The 22,746-nt window shown below is 38.6% G+C and overlaps 1 protein-coding gene across 1 annotated transcript in view; it reads right to left on the bottom strand.

Moving 5' to 3' along the window:
• The window catches only part of LOC136747845 (uronyl 2-sulfotransferase), an 84,439-nt gene extending 66,234 nt beyond the window's left edge, over window positions 1-18,205 (bottom strand). The window contains exon 1 of the mRNA XM_066701101.1: window positions 17,697-18,205. Coding sequence (XP_066557198.1) covers window positions 17,697-17,916 — 220 coding nt within the window. The 5' untranslated portion in view covers window positions 17,917-18,205. The remainder of the gene's footprint in view (window positions 1-17,696) is intronic.
• Between the last annotated feature and the right edge of the window lie 4,541 nt (window positions 18,206-22,746).

Below are 22,746 nucleotides of genomic sequence, written 5' to 3'. Positions count from 1 at the left end.
AAAGAAAAACCACCACCACAAAAGCACCAATCATGCTCCCATCACCTGATCCCTACACCCCAGATAAAGTCTCCTCCATGAATTTAAAAGACTTCCTAACAATTCGTAACAATTCTTACTGCCATCAGTAGACAGTAGCCTTGAATGTACAAGACTGTGAGAACCTAATCTTGCTTTGGGAAGCACCCAACTCTCAAGCATAACCGCACAGTCAATGCACTCTCTCTCTCCCTCCTCCTCTGCCCCTGACAACTAGGTCCTTCAACCCTTCCACTAGGCTATTAAAAACCCTTTACCTTTACAATTAATCAAAATGATGGGATCATAAAAATAAACTTTCACATGACTGAAATCCTCTTCACCAAGATTAAAACCAGTAAAGGGTATTTTTTCTCAGGACCCAACCTGTCTGCTGCCTGGAACGAGGCACCAAGGAGCTCCTTCAACTGTGACTTCCATGTAAAGACAAGATTAGCCTCATATTCCACTCCTGCAACCCACACTCTAAACATCCTGCTAATAGGATACCACCAGGCCAAGAAAATACAAATAAACACTCTTCCTGCTGTCAGGTATGGCTGACATTTATACAATGCTTCATAGTGAACTAGACCACAGACTGCATTTTCAGTGTAATACTTCCATCGCTGAAGAAAATGTGGAAGTTGATGGCATTATCTACATATTTATTCTGACTAACCCACATTAAGCAAAGTCTTTTTCCCATATTGTCACATCTTACGGATGTATTTGCAACAACAAAGAAAAATGACTCAAGTCAAATAATTTTAGCATTAAGTCTGTGAAAAGAGGTTGTTTAAGGTATGGGGTTGGGGATGAAGCTAATTAACAATCCTTAAGCTTCTGAAGATTCATCAAAACAAGGTTGTGTTTTCAACTTAATACAGAATCCAACTGCAACAACGGCTAAGCAACTAAGCAGATATGAGAACAGTGCTGAAAGTTGTATTGAGGCATTAATTAGTTTGGAGACTGATCCTCTCATCCAAGAGGGAGTTCCTGCAGAGGCACAGTGATCCATTAATATAGGCAAACGAAGCTGTGGCTGCCCGCAGACTATTTACTTGGTGGATACATAGAGGACATCTGTTTCCACTGCTATCTCTCCAGTAGCTTTCTTAGAGGAACTAAAACAAAAATAAAATAGAAATCAACATAAAAACAACGGCAACAACAACAAAAACAAATAATAACAACAATAATAAAACAGTTGTACCCTTAATTTGTGTAAAATGTAGTTTATCAGAAATGTATTTATGGAAACGACCTTCCAGAGAACTTCCCCCAGCCAGGAGATTCAGGGAAATAACCAAAACACTAAAAAAGGCCATTTGCTGTATAGTCATTACACATCCTTGTCCATAAAGCAATAGTGCATAATTAAAAAATGCTAAGCACAGAATTACTGTTACACTATGCACTGTATTATGCACTGTATTAGCCTCCTCCTCTTTCTGTGTTCCTAGATGTATGATTGGGTGTTAATAATTTAAGTTGGTTGTAGGATTTGTGACTCTCTCTCTCTCTCTCTTGCTCTCTCTCATATATATGTCAAAGTTTTGATTTGGTTGAGACATAAGTCAGTAACTCTTTCTATAGACTAAGGATTTTAGTAACAATTTATTTTACACTAACAGTATCAACAACCACATTTTGCAATTAGAACTTAGTACATCATGGATATTTAATCTACAATAAAGTAATACATATATAATATATAATAAAATCATAGATTTAGTTTGCTATACATGGTGCTTTGTTACCGTTCTGAACAAGAAACAACTTATGTCTTATAGGCCTATAGCTACCAAACATCAATGGTAAAGGTCCACAAATGTACATTTAAAAATGTGCAACAAATACAACATATGCAAGAACATAATGCTGCCCTTAATAGTGAACACGTCAATGAACTACAAATAAATTAACTGCCAAAGTGTTCGTGTCTGTTCATGCAATGTTCGTGTCTCTATATCAATGAAAAACAATGTTAATTTCATACAGGGTACTGCATGACACATGAGACGAATTTTAAAAAGCTTAAAACTATTATTTTTTTAAATCTTGGCATCACACTTGATATAGTATTGCAGATGTAGCCAGTGTTCTCTGATATGAAGTATTGTAGCTTGAAATGAAAGACAAATTATATAATAATTCTGTATTCAACACTGTGTGTGTGGGGGGGGGGGGGCGGGGGGCCGGGGGCCATCACTTACTCAGCCAAGTAACTTCAAGCCAAATCTAAATACAATATTACACTCCATGCATCAAAGCCTTATAAGGGTTTTGCTACAGCTCCCAAAGATCCTGTAGAAAGTCAACACTGGCTACTGACATAATTAACAAGCTTCTCTTCACATACAAAATAGAGCCTCACAGCACTGCTCCTGATCAGTTTGCTGTTCTGCGGACGCCCTGACTTGCAAAGCACCGGGGTTTACTCTTCCCCATATCTCCTGAGTAAGAAGGTTAGACATGTGGATATTCATTTAACCGTGTCACGCCCTCAGTCTGACTTACATTGTCCTCCAATTGTTCAAACATATGCTGGAGACACATGCTTCCTTTCTGGCTTGCCCTTCAACTGCTCGCCTTCCTAACCCCCATGATATTTTTCTCACATAACTGTGTCTTGGTTCCATACAACAAACATTTCTGGAAATAATCTGAGGCATTGTTCAGCTTCTTGCAATTCGAATGAATGTCTAAGTGCCTTTAACATAAATTCAAGTGCCTTCTATTGAATCCTTTCACTATAATTTCAGTCTTGTTTCTGTACACCTTCTATGCCCTCATGATGAACCACAGAAGTCATCACTGGTAATTTAGATTTGTGCAATTCTACATATACAATCAATGGCCTCCTCTCATTTGTAACCTTTCTTACCTCTTTGAGGTCACTGAAATATACACCCAATCATTCGTTTGTAGAGTTACAATGAATGAAAGTTCATTAAGAGTTAACACATTAAAACACATTAAGAGTTAAGGCTGTGGAATATTCCTCAACATGGTATAAATTGATCGATATGGAAAAAAGAAATTTCAACAATAAATGCAATGTGATCGAATAGTCTGCCTACACACACACACTCACTCACTCACACTCACTCACTCACACACACATAAAATGCATATGTAAGCAAAACATGACAATATACATTGCTTAACAAATGAAAGAAACAGGTACTATTTTTTAACTATCAAAATAAAATAATACTGACAATGAAAAAGGTAAACTAAAAAACAAAATTAAAGCAATGCTCTCTTTGGGAGGTCACTAGAACCTGCTTTTATTCTAACCAGAAATACAGGATGCATGTCTTTCTAGCAAGGGAAACAGATCAACCTGCTACTTCCTGATTCAAGCAAAACTAGAGATATATCAGCAAAAACAAATCAGGAAATACATTGAAAACAATTGTTCTACTGGGAATTATGTTTTTAGGCTAATCAGAGACTGCCATATCATTTGTGTGTGTGTGTGTGTGTGTGTGTGTCCGTCAGTTCTGTGAATTGTGAAGCAACCCATGCCATTTAGCTAATAGCAGGAGGGGTAAAACTGTAAGGTGTGTATGTGTGGTGGGGCAGGTTGTTGTGTGGTTGTGGTGGTTTGGGAGTCAGGTGTGTGAGTGTGTGTGTGCCTGCCAAGACACAGAGGCAGCAGGGGAGAGGGTCGCTGAAGTAGCTGGTGTTTCCTCCACCCCTTACTGAGGGGAATTATGGTTCCCGAGGTCATAGGTTAACCCTATGGGGGAACAGCAGGGGAGTGATTGGAAGGGTGGGATCACGCCCTGGTCCCCACCAGATGGATGTGGCAGTGTCTGGGATGTTAGAGCTGTCCTGCAGGCTTCAGAGGCGAGTGTCAGATAACAGGGGCAATCTTATCTGTGATAGAACTGGGGAGCTGGCTGGGGAATGATTGAGGAGTGAGTGATACCCTGAGGGTCGCTTCATTATTTTCCTCACTGGCGTGTGCTTGGCGGAGAGAGCCCCTAGGCTGTTGTTCTGCAGGGAAATAAACCTCTCTCCTGCTGCTTTTATTATTGGTCTGTAGCCTCCTACATATAGCTCTCCATTTAAAACGCTTCAATACACCAACGTCCTTATCATCAGCCTTCATTGATCCCTTGCTGGATGAAGGCCTCCTGGAGACATTTCCACTTGTTTCAACACACGCCTTTCCACTCTCTCTCTCTCTTCTCTCTCTCTCTATTTTCATCTTACCCTTCCTTGTTATATTAACAGAGAACAGTTTTGAATCACTGAAGTCTCTTAGTTACTAATTAGCTGTATTGTTGATTTGGTTGAAAATATAATCTGATAGATTTGCATATTAATCAGCATTTCATTCATATTCTTTGATTCTTCCAGTTATTCCCATAGGTGGACTTTATCTTGGTTCGGCTTTGAAGTCGTCTCGACCTATAATTGACCGCACCTATTTTTTGTGTAGAACCTTTGTTGAATCCGGGGCTCCTCTAATAAACATATTATTGATTCACTGTGGTTCTGTGATTCCTTACACTATTAAAAATACGATATAACATGAAACACAGATTTGGCTTACTGACAATTTAAAACCAACATCACAGGGAGTTTGTGTGATAAGTTTTATTCATGGAGGTTCTTCCCCTTTAATTTAAACTTTCAAGAAAAAACTAAACTAAAAAAACTTTCAAGTCCTTCAGTACATTGATAAAAAAGATATGTGGTTTACCCAAGCCTTCTGTTTCATATGCTGGATTTCTGAAAATTAGCATCTTCACACTTATCTTTTAGATCAGACTTCTTGAATGTTTTCGAAATACCGATTTTAAGCCAGATTGTTGTTGCTGTTCTGTAACTGCTTAGTGGTTGTGTATGTTTTGCCTTTGCAAATTGTGTTACGTCCTTCCTGGAAACAATCTGCAAGACTTGGTATCCTCAAAACTATCAAATATAAAAACCTAAAAGTCCTAAAACATGAATGAGCTAAACCCCAAAGTCAGATCATTCTTAATGGTGATCTCAACATACAGAAACCTCGGTCCCCATGTTTGTATGCTTTTGTTTAAGTAAAGAACAAATTACATCGTTTTTTATTTTTATTTTTTCTTGATCATTCCTACTTTCAAAACATAAAAACTTGCCAGATTTATCCAGTGCCCACTATAGTCAAAGCACAGCCCAAATCCAGCTGGCTTCTTTAAGGAGAACCAGACAGTCAGACCAGACTTTTACTACATTTGTACTTTTGAACTTCCAATGGAGCAAATTTTGCTCTGGGTGGGAAAAACCTTAAAATAATATAAATATAAAATAAATAACCACAAAATGTACAGCCACAAAGTCCAACTTTCTTTCAATTATTTATTTGGATGTTAAGTTCTTGATTTACTCTCTCACTCACTCACGCTCATCTGTTAACAAACCTTAAAGTGCTTCTTTCCAGACTACCCAAGTACAGAATCGCACCATTCAGGCTGTGAATTTGTGAGACGTAAAAGTTGGACATCGTTTTTATATCTTCTACCGCAAACCTTACCTTCTGGAATTTGGCTGTCTGTGAATGGCTTCCAGCTTGAAACCGCTGCCCTTTCCTGTACTCCCACTGGCACTTACAAGTGCGGACTATAATCCCAAGGCCAAAACGCTACAGTTATGCTTTAATAAAACTATTCCTCCAGCAGCCAAGGGCAAGAGACCTCTGCAGAATATGGACTATCCCCCTACTTCCACAGGAACCGGGGTCAAATGAAACAAAAGATGTATAACTGTCTGGATGCCTAAAGGGTTTTCTCTCTGGATGTTTTTGTGACAAACCGAATAAATGATCGTGCATGATCTCATTTTAATTACTTACAATGCTGTTTGCAAAAGCTGTATTGGAGAAGTATTGCAACTGTTGGCTATATGGATCATTTAGCACCCATATATGTACATTGGTACAATTCAAAATAGATATCTAAATTAAAAATAATTACTGGTACTGTCGATTTCTCAATGAGCCTTTTTTTCAATTTAAATTGAAAACCTAACGATCATTGTTATGGAGTTGCATTCTGAGCTCTCAGACATTGGCTGCAAACAAACAGACACATTTGTTGAGCTGCATGAAGAGGTTAGAGACACATGTCCCTGTTAACATGAAATCCTAAAATTATTCTTCCTCCCAGTCCAAAGTGAAAATTTCACCAAACCAAGCTTAAAAAGCTTCTTAAACATGTATAAGCATTGTAATGTTTTGATTGCTTTTAAGAAAACATTATTCAACTTAATATGTACTGTCAAGTGAATGTTAATGCAAGTGAAGCATACATCACATCTCTAGGCATTTCCTGCTTTTCAGTAGGAATTACAGTATGTTCTAGGCAGAAAGATTTCTTATATTTTTATGTTCTTTTAGGATACCAGCGAGGCATTAATATGTTCCTGGACAAATTTTGCACACACCTATCCCCAGGGGTCCACCTGTTTGTCTTCTCAGTAGAAAACACATACTCTGGCCTGAACACAGCCATGTACCATTCATTTGTCCCATGCTTTGGGTGTACGACGTGAAACGTCACAGTTTTGTAAATGTATATCTGTTCATTTAAAAAGGGTTACAGGCTAAAATGAAAAGGCTACTCTTTTAAAAGTAAGAACATAAAGAATGATCACAAATAAGAGGAAGACAGTGGCCTATCTTGCTTATTTAATACTCTCAGAATCTCAACAAAGGCAACTCTAAATCAACGTAAGGAGAGTTCAGTGACCTGGCCGGGGAGTTTGCTCTGTGTTTCATCATTAAGAAGGAGTAGGAAGTCCACTAACTCCTTACTGCAAACAGCCCAACTTCTGTTTGAAAATAATGTTTGATGGGCAATTGTGTACACTAATTCAGGGTTAAGTTTAAATAATGTTATATGCACAGGTTTTAATACCTACGGACACATTGGCATGCAAAATTTGTAATAAAGTCATAAAAGTGATAAATGTCAAATTGTTTTAAAAAGTTAAACCCTGTACACTCCTCCTTTTTTGTAATAGACACTGGGGCAAGATGATATAACAGATATTTCAGTCACTAGGTCAATGTATTCACCAGTATTAAGAACGTATGGCAGAGACCACACATATAGAACTGCTTAATGTCATGGATACTCGCACCCTTCAATAGTCTATATCTTGCAGTAATTAAGTCACATTAGCACATAAAAGTTTCTGAAGTTACATATTATACATGCTATACACTGAAAATAAGCAATACATCTGGAAAGAGAATAAAGAGAAGGTGATCAAAGGAGACAATTTCCCAGACATAACACATTCTGACAAATTGTATAGCAATATTTTAAGTTACAGACTGGGTGGCCTCGAAAAAAAAAAGTTTCATCCCATCATATTAATAAATAATACAGAGTTCAGCATAATGAGTCATTATCAAATTATTTTTAAGTTTACAAATGCAGAGTTTTAATGAAGGGTAGCCTCCAACCTTACTGCACAGCCAGGCCTTTTCAGACCTGACCGTAGGAAGTTGTCTTTTCTGGGCATTCAGTCTGTGGTTTAGATAGATGCCAAATACATCTTAGGAGCAATATGTTCTCTCCTGAGACCGATTATTCCAGGCCCTGGGTGACACAAGTTGGCATTAGGGCCACAAAGAAAAAAGGCAAAAGAAAAGCTAGAGACTTGCAGTACAGATGATGCATTTGTGATGCCAGCTGCTGAGTGGCACAGTTACCAGAGTTTAGTTTGACCTGATCAAGGGCCCAAAATCAAGCAACATTGACTTTGCAATCAATGTTGCTCGTTTCTACAGTTCACTTGTTACCTTCTTTCCCCAAATTAATTTAGGGTTGCATGAAAGAGGGTTTATTAGACTATTCTGAAAGATATAGAGCATAGCTGCTAGGGTTTGTATTGACAGAAGCAAAACACATTTCTGAAACCGATGGAGCGAATAAGAGCCAGTTAGACACTGAACACACCGTCTTGTGAGGAATGCCTATACTTTCTTTCCCAGTGAATTAGATGGGATTGTAGGCAATTCAAAATCTTCAGAAATATATAATCTTAGTTTGTTCCAAAGCCAAATACATCCAGTTACTATTCTATACTATTGGTTTTTAGCCACATGAATCAGGCCGGTTTGGTTTTATTGTACATTATGGTGGCTTTATTATAGTAATGCTACCTTAAAAAAACTGACCCTAAGAAATGTTCAGCATCAAAACTACAGAGCCATGTACTTGTTGGAGAATATTGCAGTATGTAAAGCCAAAACCTAATTCTCAAATGAAGTACAGCATGTTTTGAAACAGCATAAAAAAAATCATGTTTTTATCCTAAAAATAAGTCTGACTGTTCTTTCAGGCTTGTTTGTATTAGTGCTTACTGCTTATTATTAATTCTATCAGGTTACAAAAAAAATGCTTTCCTCATTTAAATGAATTACAAAACTGGATAAACATTAGGCCCCTATACTTCCTGTTGTTTCAGTACTGCAGTATATATATTTGGATTTAGAAAATCAAAGTTGTCACTTAATGTCGAGTGCCATATATTACTGCCTCTGCATTTTAAGACAACACAAATAACTGACATGTATTTATAATGAATTAACACAGTGCAAACAATAACCCACCGCAAGAAAAATCTATATGTTTAAATAAAGCCATGACATGTTTCTTTACCACAAAGTCTTGGCAGCTCTAGTTGTCTGTTCTTTAATTTTATTTAAATCTAGATCTGTAAATCAGCTTCTCTGTTGGATTTCATTCTTTTTGAAGAATCATCAACACCACATTTCACAATTATTGAAATATTTGCTAGCAAAAAAACTTGTTTACTGTTAAAGGGTATGCATTCCTTGTTCATTATTTGCATACACAATCCAGAGAAGCCTTTCCAAAAATGAAACGTTAAACAAAAGATTAAACAAAAATACATTGTTGACACTTAAGCCAATGACATGAACTGGAATCCTGGAAAAGCACTGGTCTCTAACACATTTCTGCTGAAAGACCAAGGACATAAAACTTGAAAAGTACACAGCATACATTTTTCCTAACTAGTAACTAGTGGTTAAACAACATGGGCTGGGCATCTACATTATATCTGCCTACTGTATATTTAAAGTTTCTATTTTGAACCTTATTTGTTATTGTGATTAAATAAACACTAAATGCACTTACCAGATTGGGAGGTTCAGCATTTAGAAAGAGTGCTTACAATAATATTAACCTGGAAAGCCATTTAATAGTTGGCTATTCAATATCCTTTCACATTTGGTCTGTACAAAATGGATGTTTTATACCAATATTTCTCTCTGGAGTTAAACTATGTTACAAATGTACTGGGACAGGATGCACTGTATGGGTCTGCTAAGAAATACAATAATAATATAGTATGTATATCTTGCAGACTGTTGCCAAGTAGAATTAACAACATGCTTTGAAGAAATGTCATGGAATTAAACAAAAATGTAATTACTTATTTGTTTAAGTCAATTTGGTGCTCTACCAGAATCAAGTGAATAACCACAAATTTGACATGACAGATATTCACTCATGAGTAACCAAATACATTTTATACTTCAAAAATAACCTAGAATTTGTTTGGTCCTGAGGTGCAAGAGCATATTGTGCTGGAACTCCCTGAGGCATGAAATCCATGGACTTTCCATGACTGTCTGGTCAACAGCTTCCGGTTTCTGAACTGAAAGAGAGACAGGAGTTTCAGGGTAGTGGGGTCGCTCCCTGTGTGGGAAGTAGCCAAATCACGTCTTTTAGCAGGGCAGGAGTGGAGACAGCAGGGATAAATGTATTTATAAATCACTAAAGTTAGACCTGCAGTAAGGAACATAAACCAACGCTACATCTTAACACTAGTAAGGAAACAATGTTTTTCACTAATGTATTATGTTTTCATGAAACAGGCCTACAGGGCAGGTGACTTTTAAAGGTTGTTCACTTTAAAGGAGCATGAGACCACAATATGTACTTGTTATCAGCAAAATCAAACCATAGCTACAGCAGGCCAGATGGGGGAATTTTTTTAAATGAAGACACTTGTGTTACTTTTCACTGGGTGAAATCATGATTCCTTGTAGATAGCCCATCCCAGCAAAAGTATAGGGACAACCACCTCCTGCCAACCCTGCCTTACCCACATCAGAGACACTAACCACCCACAGTGGCACACATTTAAGAAACCTCAATGAGGGAGCACTAGCCATGTGGAAGCTGAAAAAGCAGCTGAGGCTCTGGGCAAATTACAAACCTTTACATATTTGCATATGATGAAAATGTAGCAGAAAAGATGCCCTAAAAATCTGTACAAGCATAGATTGAGAGTTAAACCACTTGGTTGTCTTTAAAAGTGCACATGAAAGCAGTTTGGATGACAAAACGTATACCACACATTAGATCCACAGTTGAGCTTCTAGTCATATAGGTGAAGTCATAATCACTTTTGTGTTATAGTTCTTTACAATTAAAAAGGATTGTAGGTGAGTGATTATAAAAGGATCTGTGGAGTATGTTGCCTTACCTTCCTACGATAACTCTGCCTTTCATGGCATCATAATTACCTACTGTTAGAAAGAGTTTATTTTCAATAATAGAAATGTCTATTTTATGGATTCATAGAAGAAGGTGACAAGTATGTAATTATATTATTCATTTTCTTAACAGACACCCTTAACCAGGGCAACTTACATTATATCACATTATTTTATACATTCAATTACCCATTTATACAGCAGTTTTTTGTTTTTTTTCTTGCACACAGAAGTCCAGAGCCCTGACCACGACTCCTCACTGCTGCCTGTTAACATCAATCATCTGTTCAGTAAATAAAAGGTAAAATAAAATTGCACAAAACTTGAACTTTTAGAATCTAACTTAACTTTCTGGAGGATGGACGCTTTTAAACATGTCCCATTCGAGTCTGTATTTGGCAGTCTGGAGGTCACCACACCTCATAGTTTCACCAACCCAAAGAGCTGATGAGTGAGAGCCAAGATGAACGCATTTCAAAACATCATGTACTCCCATTTCAGAAGCGGGAGGGTACATGGCGCATGAGGAATGGAGAAGTGTGGAATTTCATGTTTTTGATGGAACAACTCCATGTTTAACTCATCAGCATCTTTCCATACCTTTCAGCACTTCGTTGCTACAGTAACTTTAACTCCACACTGAAATTAACACCTAGTGAAAACATGCGTTTAATACTTGAAAAGCATCTCATACACTGTGCAATAAAAAACGTTACAGGACAAAACAAACCCTGTTTTAAGAGTGGATTTATAGTAGATTTGCCAGGAATACATTCTAGTATTACTGCAGGGAAATATGAATCGTATTTAACTATTTTAACCAATCACAAATTCCCCAATTTTCAGGGGATTTGTTTTTAGTAGTTCTGCAGTTTGAAAGAAGGTCAGTTCAATCAGATCTATCAAAACGTTTTTCTTATACAATAGATAGAACAATCATGTTTTGAACTAAAGAGTAGCCAATTCAACAATTATTTTATTCCATTAAAATGCAGCAAAACTTGAAACAGTATTATATTCAGGAACAGTTAATTTAAAGAAGACTGACAAAAAAATAAAACTATTTCATATCTCAAAGTTCATTACACACTGACTTGCTGCTGCAGAGGGAAGAACCAAGAGTTCAAGTGTATTAATCTTCGGCGAGTCTACAGAGCCAATCTACTGGGAAGATACCGGATGTCTTGAATACGTCTCATGTTGTTTCCCTGCAGGGATGTATCTGATCTGCATAGGCTCCTTCAAAAACCCTCTCTCTTAAACCATTCCTCATTTGGTTGGAGAGGATAAAGGAACAGGAAAGGCCCTGGGAGAGCCGAGGTGCCAGGTCTACTATTTTCTTCTTTGAACAATAAAAGTATTTATTTAATTCTGTCCTTCCCATTTAAAATGTTCAGTGTGCAAATACCCTTGGCAGTTGATTTGGATGTATGCTTTATTTTCTGATTCGAGCATTAGCAACTGATTTCTCATTTCAAAGACAAAGAAGGCTAAGGTTTTATCCCTGTGTGGGAAAATCATCAAGATTTCCTTTCTGTCTCGGATCAAGGCCGTGACCCAGCCTCTCCACTCCCCCGCATCATAATAACTCAGTGCGACATTAAAGACTCTGAGACAGTGACAATATTTTGAATTCTTTCAGTTCCTTCAGTCACATGTATTATGTGTGCCAAGTTCAGTTCAGCGCATCTCCCAGTAAGCAGAATTAAAACCGAGTCGTTACTTGAATACGGCCCAAAGAGAACTGGGGAAAGTGCGACTACGGGCTAACAATTCTCAATCTCCTCTTCTCAGGATGAGCATTTCCATTTATCTGGCATTCTGGCTGTGCCATCAAAAGTGAGTCACCTTTGTGTGTGTGGTTGTTAATGACAATAACTAACTATAGAAAACTATCACAATGAAATGTACCCCAGTTACTGCTTTTCTGGTGAAATTAGATATTAAACAAACCATTTTCTCATAATGTATTGTATTGCTGTGAAAAAGAATCCGAAGAATAAAAATGTAGCACTGATGTACTGCAGAATGGGGCTGCACATGGCCTGAGGTACAAATTATGATATGTTAGAGAGTACAGGCAGAAGGCAGCTGGATTTAGGCAGTTCTTCATTTTAATCACAGCTTGAATATCAGTCAATACACATACACTGTATATCTAGATAGGGTGGATTAGGCAGCATGCAAAAGATTCTACAATACCAACAACTAGCCTACGTTAAATTTTAAAAATACAAAAAGGCGCTCATTGTTCAACAGCTTAGCACTATTTAATCGTTTATTTCTATCACTTAGAAATGTCAAAAACACATTTCTAAGCCACACAGACACACAAGACAGCTACAATTTTCCTTGCATCTCTTCCCAAGGACAAATCTTTCCAGCTGAACAAGTCAAGGGGAGCTCCTTGTAGTTTAATCAATCAGGCATATGGGTTAAAATTATATATATATATATATATATATGTGTGTGTGTGTATTTTGATTTCGCAAAGGGGAAGTTAAGATGTGATTGAGCAGGTGTGCCAAGTTCACATAACATTACGGCAGTTCTAACAAGATTGCTCATTCATAATTTACATGGCATTATCAGTAATGTTCCCAATTATTCAAATCAAAATCATTACACAAATTGGTTGACACAGCAGAGAACTTTCAAACCACTGCAGGCCTTTTGAAATACACAATCTTTCTACTGCAAAATACAAATCCAAAAGCAGCAAGTGTGTCAATCAGCTCAGGCTTGTAGATTTGTAGTGTGTTGATCACTGTCGACTCAGTCCTTGCCTCCAAATCACCATTTGTTTGTTTCCAGAAATTCTGCTCATGCCAACTAGGAATCCACAAGCAACAATGAGCTGACCAAGTTTATTTTGGCCAATTAGGAATTCCCAGCTTAGAGAATCAATGCCGACACCACCCCCTACCCTCTAAATGAGCTATTACAAATATACTTTTGATCCACACAAATATTTTCATATTTAAGTTGCTTAGAATAAACTGACAAGTGTTAACTCTCGGAAACATCACAGCCTCATCCTGTCATGTACACTGGTATTAACAATGAGGGGGACACCTCACAAGCTCACCGATGTAGAACTAAGCAAGTTACAATCAGCATAGTCTTTTAATTACATGAAAATGAAAGTCGCAATAGAGTGGAACTAATGTAAATAATGTCTGGGAGGTGATAAAAAATATAGCAATGCCTATAAATGTCAATACACAATGAAAGGTGTGGCAGAATCCCCAAAGTATGTTCAACTGTGATTGCTAACAAGGATGGTATTATATTGACAAATGTTTGCATTCAAATGTCAGCAGAATGTCTTTTCACACAAGGTTGATGAATTTTCATATGAAGGGCATAAGCACAGGCTGTGCCTCCACAGAGACCCACAGGAATATTGAATTAATCACGTTCTTGCTCACCAAAACAAGTGACTTCAATGTAATCACTGCAAATCTGTTGTGTTCCTTACCTGCTTAAAATTATAGGGTTAGACATATTCCTGCATACATTTCCATATAAGTAATATGATGGTTAGTGTCAGAAACACATACTGTATTGTAATGCTGGTTAAGGTTGTGCTCCAAAAGTGCAACAGTCATGAAGAGGTTAATTATGATTCTGATATCAGATTAAAAAGAAAGTCTATGAATGCCTCTCTGGCCCACACCAATTCCCAACAACTGCAGTGTCCCTTTGACGTTATCATCCATGCATGCAAAGCTTCTTAATGTGCTCGTACCACTGTAAACAGTTTTACCACATGCTGGGGTGTTTATTTATACTAATAAGACAACTGTGGAATGTAAACCTCTGTTGATAAGCTGTGCTGTTCCTTAATAATTTCCAGTTTATCACCTTGCAATGTCTCGTGGGAAAATAAATAAAATACGTTTTGCCATTTTTGTGTGCGTTCATACCCAAGTCATAACACTTTAACTACAGATGATTAATCGAGAGATCTTTGAGTTGTAGCACAAAGATAATGCTCATAAACAACATGCTGGTGTATCCCTTGTCTTAATAGATTCAGCAGAGGCCAGCAGCACTCAGTGTGGCTAATATCACTCAGTAGGAGGAATGGGCTTCTGAAACTTTAGCCAACCCAGTTGAGTCAATTTCTGTGACAAAATACAGACAATGTATGCCAACATGTCTTGGCTGTTTATGAAGAAGCCAGTGAAGAAAGCTAAATGATGAGAAGAAAAGAAAGGGCAGTATTATTCTCTGAACTGTGTGCTGCTTTTTAAACCTTTTAATTTCAGCATATATTAAAGGAAAATACTTTTAAGCCAACAAATCTTACTTCAGTGTGTTCTATAAGGCTACCAAATCCACCAACTAAAAATGAAAGCAATGTCTATATTCAAATTATTTGAATAAATGCTTCCCATTGTTTCCTATTAAAAAATGCAGACACTAGCTTCGGCACATTAATCATTCTTTTATCCCGGAACGCCAAGGGACTGAAATTCTAAATCCTGCATGAATTCCATACAATGCAGTCGAACTACAGATTTTTGGCCCACCTGAGAGAGTTTATAATGCAATACATTGTGTCTAGTGCTCCAGCTAGGTGGTTTCTCAACTTAAACACAAGTTACAGTAGATGCAGAGCATGCAAAACTCTGATGGGTCAGTGATTGCAGTTCAACGTTTAGTGACAGACAAACTCCTCAGGGCAACAAAACCCTGCCTGTTCCCTAGAGTGTGAAGGAGCAAGCAGCAATACAGCGGGTTTACAGTAATCCCTAGAAGTCAATTCAACACCAGCTACAGAAAGCATGACATTTCTCATTTCTCACCCATCCCGGGAGGTAAATCCGTTGTTCTTGAATCGATAAAATATTGCTCTTATACGAAATGCGTGTGAAAATGGTCAATAGTAAAAGGCCTTTTACAGCTTTTACCTGTATAATGGTTGTTTAAATTTCTTTTATGTTTAAGTTCACTTTGGCATTATGACAGTGTCACAATTCTGCTTTAGTTTCCACTGAATACAATAAATTGAGACCACCTAGAGCAGGGGTTTTCAAACCTGTCCTGGAGTACCCCCTGCCCTGCTGGTTTTTGTTCCAACCTAGGTCTTAATTATGTAATTGAATGGTATATTGCTTTGTTAGGTCAATTAACGATTCAATTAAGCAATTAAAACCTCAGTTGGAACAAAAACCAGCAGGGCAGGGGGTACTCCAGGACCGGTTTGAAAACCCCTGACCTAGACCAAGGCTAAGACCAAAGGGATTAGGATTCAGTGATGAACTGATTTATGTTATACCCACTGTATCATATCATACAATAAGGGCCAGACTCAAAATATGCAAGAGAAGGGAAACAGTTCCAGGGAAGGCACAATTATTTATGTTGCATTGAATGTTTGTTCCCCTTTGGCAGAATATAGTCCCAGAACAAGAAAAACTTCAAAGTTATTTTGCTCTTTCAGTTAATGCAGAAGAAGCCTAACATGCAAACAAAAACATAGGAAATCAAACAAGTTAACACAGCAAGATTTACACAGTTCAGGGGAATTTCAGGGAAAAAAAAAACAACTAAGGTAATTACACTACTTTATTTTATCAAGAAAAACAATCATCTGGTAGATTAAATGAAAACACATGCAGGAACAGGCATATAAGAATTCTCATGCAGCAATCAAATTTGATGAGAATCAATTCATATATCACTTTTTCTGCAAGTCTCATAGGCTCAAACACTATGGATGCAAGAAATATCAAGAAACCAGATGAAACTACAAAAATCAATCAGGCGATTCAAAATTTGGACATTTTTGACTTCGTGCCGCATGATATGAACTACAGAAACACAAACACCTGAGGCCTAGTGTAGACTAAAGTTATCACAAGAATATATGGATATTTGCTCCTAAAGTCCAGAGGCACATTTTCATTGTTCACAAAAGGAAGGAAAAATGTCCTGTGTGCAATGTGAGGATGAATGGAAAGAAATAATATCCTACGCATCTCCATGTGTTTGTTTTCTAATTCACTAATAACCTAATAAGTTAACTAATAAACAATTTAACTGCAAGGATTACCACCAAGATTAGATTTTCTGCTTCAGATTCAGGGTTTTATGTAATATTCAGACATGATGGGGATGGAATTTCCTGACAGCTGAAATCATGCCAATATGAACTGAGTTGTATTGTGTAGTAATATTCCCAATAACAGTCTGTCCTTATTTCTAAATGTGGACAAACTCCAATGTCCACAGAGGCTAAGCAATAACTCAAAATTTGGAGAAATAAAAGGAGAATGTTTTATAGACCCTGTTGGTCTTGTTTTAGTTTGGATGATGTTAAGCCTGCTTGATTTTCGATGGCAAATGTCTTTTTTTATTCAACTCCTTAATATAGTAGCTAATATTGAACTAGATTTGTTTGTTCAACACCAAGACAAAGCAGATACAATTGATATTTTAAAAACTGGATTTGTATTTCTATGAGCTGCTGTGAATATGATCAATGTAAGCATCTGAGCAGGATGGCAGTGAATATTACTTTTTGAAAGTCATCCACTTGCAGGATTGGAACAGCATCGCGATCTAAGCAGATAGCAAACGAGTCATACACGTCATACATTGAAGTGAATATGCATTTCGAGTCAGATTATATTAAAGTGCATTTAGATATGCATGTGTCAAAGCATGTGGACCTGAACTGATACTTCCAGACGTCCAAGTCTAGCCAAGTAAGAATGTACGAATTTATTTATACAACAATCAAATCACTGAACTGCTTTTTTCTGTGAATATGCGTGTACATCATTGTAGAGGACACTGCACAGATCGGGGCCCTATTCGTGCGACCGAAAGCTCAGTCTTGCACAGCCGAGGAGGCAGCGCTGCGCGACTGCTAGCCTGCCGTTACACGTCTTCACCGCGTTCTGGAAGCGCAGATGCCCGCACCTCTGCGCAGATCTGCAGAAACCCGCCGCCCCCATTGGTGGAGCCGCGCAGACTCTCGCAGACCTGTGGACATCTGCGCGAACAGAACGCGACCACCGCGCCACACGAACGCAAGCAGCCCCAACTCACAACTAAATGCGTACAACTCTTTCTGCGTCCTCGACCTGCGCAGTAAAACAGCGCAGACCGTATAAATGCTCCTTACCGAGGTACTGCCGGACTTCCAGGAGAATGTGCGGGGGTCCCCCGTTCAGCTGATAGATGAGGGAGCCCAGACAGAAGAGCAGCAGCGCAGCCATGCAGCAACCATATTTCCGTGGGGAAACGCGCAGGGCGATCACCGACAGCCGGCTGCCCTTGCTGTTCCTGCTGTGGTTCGAGGTGTGACCCTTGTGCCGGGGACCGCTGCTGTGATTCTTCATCATCTCCTCCTCACATGCAGCCGCCGAGAAAGGTCGTCACCCATCCGCCTGTGCAGAGTGAAACTTTCTGCTGGGAGGTCATTGGGGAAGAAGAGTGATGTGTTCAAGAGGAATGCACAAGGTCCGCGGGACTGGAGCGAGAGGCCAGCGCTGTTTCTGTTATCTCCCTTTCCCTCAGCCCGTCTCTTTTATACGTCTGGACTGCAAATGAAGTTGGGAAACCATCCTACCCCTTCGCTTTTTAGGTTAGTCTGGTGTCGGATTACCGAAGCAGGGGGAAAAAGTTGATCAGTGCCTCGAAACGGGTGCTTTCCTGCACGACAGAGACCCCCTGTGGCGGAGAAGCGCACGACCTGATCTCCGTCAGAGTTGCGTCCAATTACAGCACAGCGGTCATGTATGCATCTGCAACTACAGTCATGGAAACTGGAAAAAGCAACATCAATCAGAAACCCACAGCCTAATATGATTTGTTTCAAATGTAATTACTTGTATAATTGTCAAACGTGTAGAATTGAGAACAAGGGCAGTAATGTTGAGACTGTATTATTATTATTATTATTATTATTATTATTATTATTATTATTATTTCTTGGCAGACACCCTTATCCAGGGTGACTTACAACATAAGTGCAAAACAAAGTGCAAAAATACAGTGAAGTAAAAGGCATCAATCATTACAAATTCAATTAATCTAAACATAGCAATTCAAAATACATTTTACAAATTCCAATTTACAATTTAAACAAGCAAGTACAGTAAGTGAGGTCCTACATCCTGGACGGTGAAAGCTAAGTGCTGTCAAGATGTTGGGTCACAGTCAGGGGCTACGGGAAAGGGAGCAAGGAGGAAAACAATCAAGAACGCGAGAAGCAAATAAAACTGTGAAGTGCTATCTAGCAGGGATAGAGGACTAATATTACAAGTAAAGATGTATCTTGAGTAAGTGCCGGAAGGAGGTCAAGGACTCTGCTGTTTTGACTTCGGTGGGCAGGTCGTTCCACCATTTAGGGGCCAGGGATGAGAAGGAGGAAGGACAGTGGAGAGGAGGCAGAGTTAGTCTTCTGGCACTGGAGGAGCGCAGTGGTCTGGAGGGGATGTATGGAGAGACAAGTGACTGAAGGTAGCTTGGTGCAGTGTGGTCGAGACAGCGGTATGTGAGGGTCAGTGTCTTGAACTGAATGCGTGCCGGTATCGGGAGCCAGTGGAGGGAGCGGAGCAGTGGAGTAGCGTGTGCGAATCGTGGTTAGAGCTCATCTGGATACTGTGTACGGTTCTGGGCTCCACACTTCAAGAAAGATATCGCTGCTCTAGAGGCAGTTCAGAGGAGAGCAACCAGACTTATTCCAGGTCTGAAGGGAATGTCCTACTGAGAGACTGAGGGAACTGAACCTTTTCACCCTGGAACAGAGGAGACTACGTGGGGACTTGATCCAAGTCTTCAAAATCATGAAAGGCATTGACCACATCAAACCAGAGGAGCTTTTCCAGATCAGCAGGGACACACGCACCCGGGGACACAAATGGAAATTGGGCTTCAAGGCATTCAGGATGGAAAACAGGAGACACTTCTTCACACAGAGAGTTGTCACAATCTGAACAAACTCCCCAGTGATGTGGTTGAAGCTGAACATTTGGGAACATTTAAAAATAGACTGGATAGGATCCTTGGATCACTTAGTTATTAATGGACACCAAACGAGCACAATGGGGCGAATGGCCTCCTCTCATTTGTAAACTTTCTTCTGTTCTTATGTACAGTTATTTTCCAAACATATGAATAGATGGTAATCACAAATGTCACAATTAGCTTCATGCAAAATCCCCCAGCATCATTTCACAGGTACTCAAACTTATAAATGTATTTTTAAGGTCCAATACACGTGTATTATACAATAAAATAAGATACACAACTTGATGAACACCATTGTTTTTGTAAAAGAAAACTGTAACTGTAAACTCACTAATAATAGTCCTTGCAGCCTCATTACACAGACACCAAGAATATGACTACATGATTCATTTAAACATATTATCTACATTTAATTGGGTTTGGGCACAATAACACATCACTGTAAAGCTGCAAAGCTCTTCTGAGTTTCCAAGATATTAGGAACCTTAAAACTGAAGTTAATTGTAAATCAATACTAAGAGCTACACTAAAATAAAATATAAATATTAGGAAGCTTCAGACACAACATCACATCAACTAAGACGTTGACAGTATTGGACAGGTTCGGCATCATTGCGTCATTCTGAGAGTAGAACTGTCGCTGTGGGAGTGAATGTCCTTTTCTGAAAGTAGACATTTGGACTTGGCTTTTGAAATTACCCAGTAGGCTGGTAGGTATAATATTAACTCTGCTGCCAAAGTATTGAAGAGATGGGAAAAATATATATCAATGGTTTATTCACGTCAAATACATCACAGTTTCCACCAGGGAGTGAAGTTTCTTGCTATAAACAGTTATTCTTTCTACCTGTGCACTTCTTTTCACGTATCATGTACAATACTGTATTCTTTCCAAAACTTATTCACATGAGATTATGCTTTAGAACATGTGTAAGATAACATATATATGTATTATTTCATCATCATAATAAGGGTAACAGTGCTAAATCTTTACAATTTAATAGTTTGAGAAAATCAGTAATCTTTTTAAGCTGTGTTCAATTTCTTTTTATATATATATATACATCAAATGAAAAGACGGTGTGTTGCACATCATCAGGATCACTTATTCTCATGACTTGTATGAGCCCATTGATTGATCTATGCATCATGGGACTGATATGCCATGACAAAGGGCTGCCTCTATGGACTGGCTAATTTACCCATAATGACACTAATTAGGCTTAGTAAATTCATTTCTCTCTTGGGGATAGAACCTTAATATTTTTGCTTGATTCATTCACAAAATAAATGACAAGACTGATTTCAGAGTGGGGAGTTTTGCAGTCTGTATGATTCACATCATGAAGTAATTAAATATATAGTTATATTTAGGGAATTATAAAATCATGTAAGAGCAAGAGGTTGCATTGTTGGTATTCTCCATGATGAAATATGCATTCAAAATCATTCAAATGTGTGACATCATAAAATAATTGCAAACTCAGTATCTGCAGGTGATGTTTAATGTTCCACTCATGTTTCTTTGAAAGACACAATTAATATAAATATATCCATTCATGATATACAGTACTGTTCAAAAGTTTTAGGCAGGTGTGAAAAAATGCTGTAAAATAAGAATGCTTAAAAAAATAGACGTTATATTTATCAATTAAGTAAATGCAAAGTGAGTGAACAGAAGAAAAATCTAAATAAAATCCATATTTGGTGTGACCACCCTTTGTCTTCAAAACAGCATCAGTTCTTCTAGGTACACTTGCACAAAGTCAGGGATTTTGTAGGCATATAGTCAGGTGTATAATTAAACAATTATACCAAACAGGTGCTAATGATCATCAATTCAATATGTAGGTTGAAACACAATCATTAACTGAAACAGAAACAGCTGCGTAGGAGGAATAAAACTGGGTGAGGAACAGCCAAACTCAGCTAACAAGGTGAGGCTGCTGAAGACAGTTTACTGTCAAAAGTCATACACCATGGCAAGACTGAGCACAGCAACAAGACACAAGGTAGTTATACTGCATCAGCAAGTCTCTCCCAGGCAGACATTTCAAGGCAGACAGGGGTTTCCAGATGTGCTGTCCAAGCTCTTTTGAAGAAGCACAACGAAATGGGCAACGTTGAGGACCGTAGACGCAGTGGTCGGCCAAGGAAACTTACTGCAGCAGATGAAAGACACATCATGCTTACTTCCCTTCGCAATCGGAAGATGTCCAGCAGTGCCATCAGCTCAGAATTGGCAGAAAACAGTGGGACCCTGGTACACCCATCTACTGTCCGGAGAAGTCTGGTCAGAAGTGGCCTTCATGGAAAGCCATACCTCTGACGTGGCAACAAGGCCAAGTGACTCAACTATGCACGAAAACACAGGAACTGGGGTGCAGAACAATGGTAGCAGGTGCTCTGGACTGATGAGTCAAAATGTGAAATACTTGGCTATAGCAGAAGGCAGTTTGTTCGCCGAAGGGCTGGAGAGCGGTACACAAATGAGTGTCTGCAGACAACAGTGAAGCATGTTGGAGGTTCCTTGCAAGTTTGGGGCTGCATTTCTGCAAATGGACTTGAGGATTTGGTCAGAATTAATGGTCTCCTCAATGCTGAGAAGTACAGGCAGATACTTATCCATCATGCAATACCATCAGGGAGGCATCTGATTGGCCCCAGATTTATTCTGCAGCATGACAACGACCCCAAACATACAGCGACAGTCATTAAGAACTATCTTCAGCGTAACACAGCCCACAGAGCCCTGATCTCAACATCATCGAGTCTGTCTGGGATTACATGAAGAGAGAGAAGCAACTGAGGCTGCCTAAATCCACAGAAGAACTGTGGTTAGTTCTCCAAGATGTTTGAGTCAACCTACCTGCAGAGTTCCTTCAAAAACTGTGTGCAAGTGTACCTAGAAGAATTGATGCTGTTTTGATGACTAAGGGTGGTCACACCAAATATGGATTTGATGTAGATTTTCCTTCTGTTCACTCACTTTGCATTTAGTTAATTGATAAATATAATCTATAAACATGTCTATTTTTGAAAGCATTCTTACTTTACAGCATTTTTTCACACCTGCCTAAAACTTTTGCACAGTACTGTAAGATAGGGGAAACTGCACACTGACACATAACTTATACTTTTATTCAAAGAACGTTGCTTTCTAAATAGATATGTATATATACATGAATACATAAATTGTC

This window comes from Amia ocellicauda, chromosome 1, assembly GCF_036373705.1.
Source record: "Amia ocellicauda isolate fAmiCal2 chromosome 1, fAmiCal2.hap1, whole genome shotgun sequence".
NCBI lineage: Eukaryota > Metazoa > Chordata > Actinopteri > Amiiformes > Amiidae > Amia > Amia ocellicauda.
This window is presented reverse-complemented; position numbering and strand designations above follow the sequence as displayed.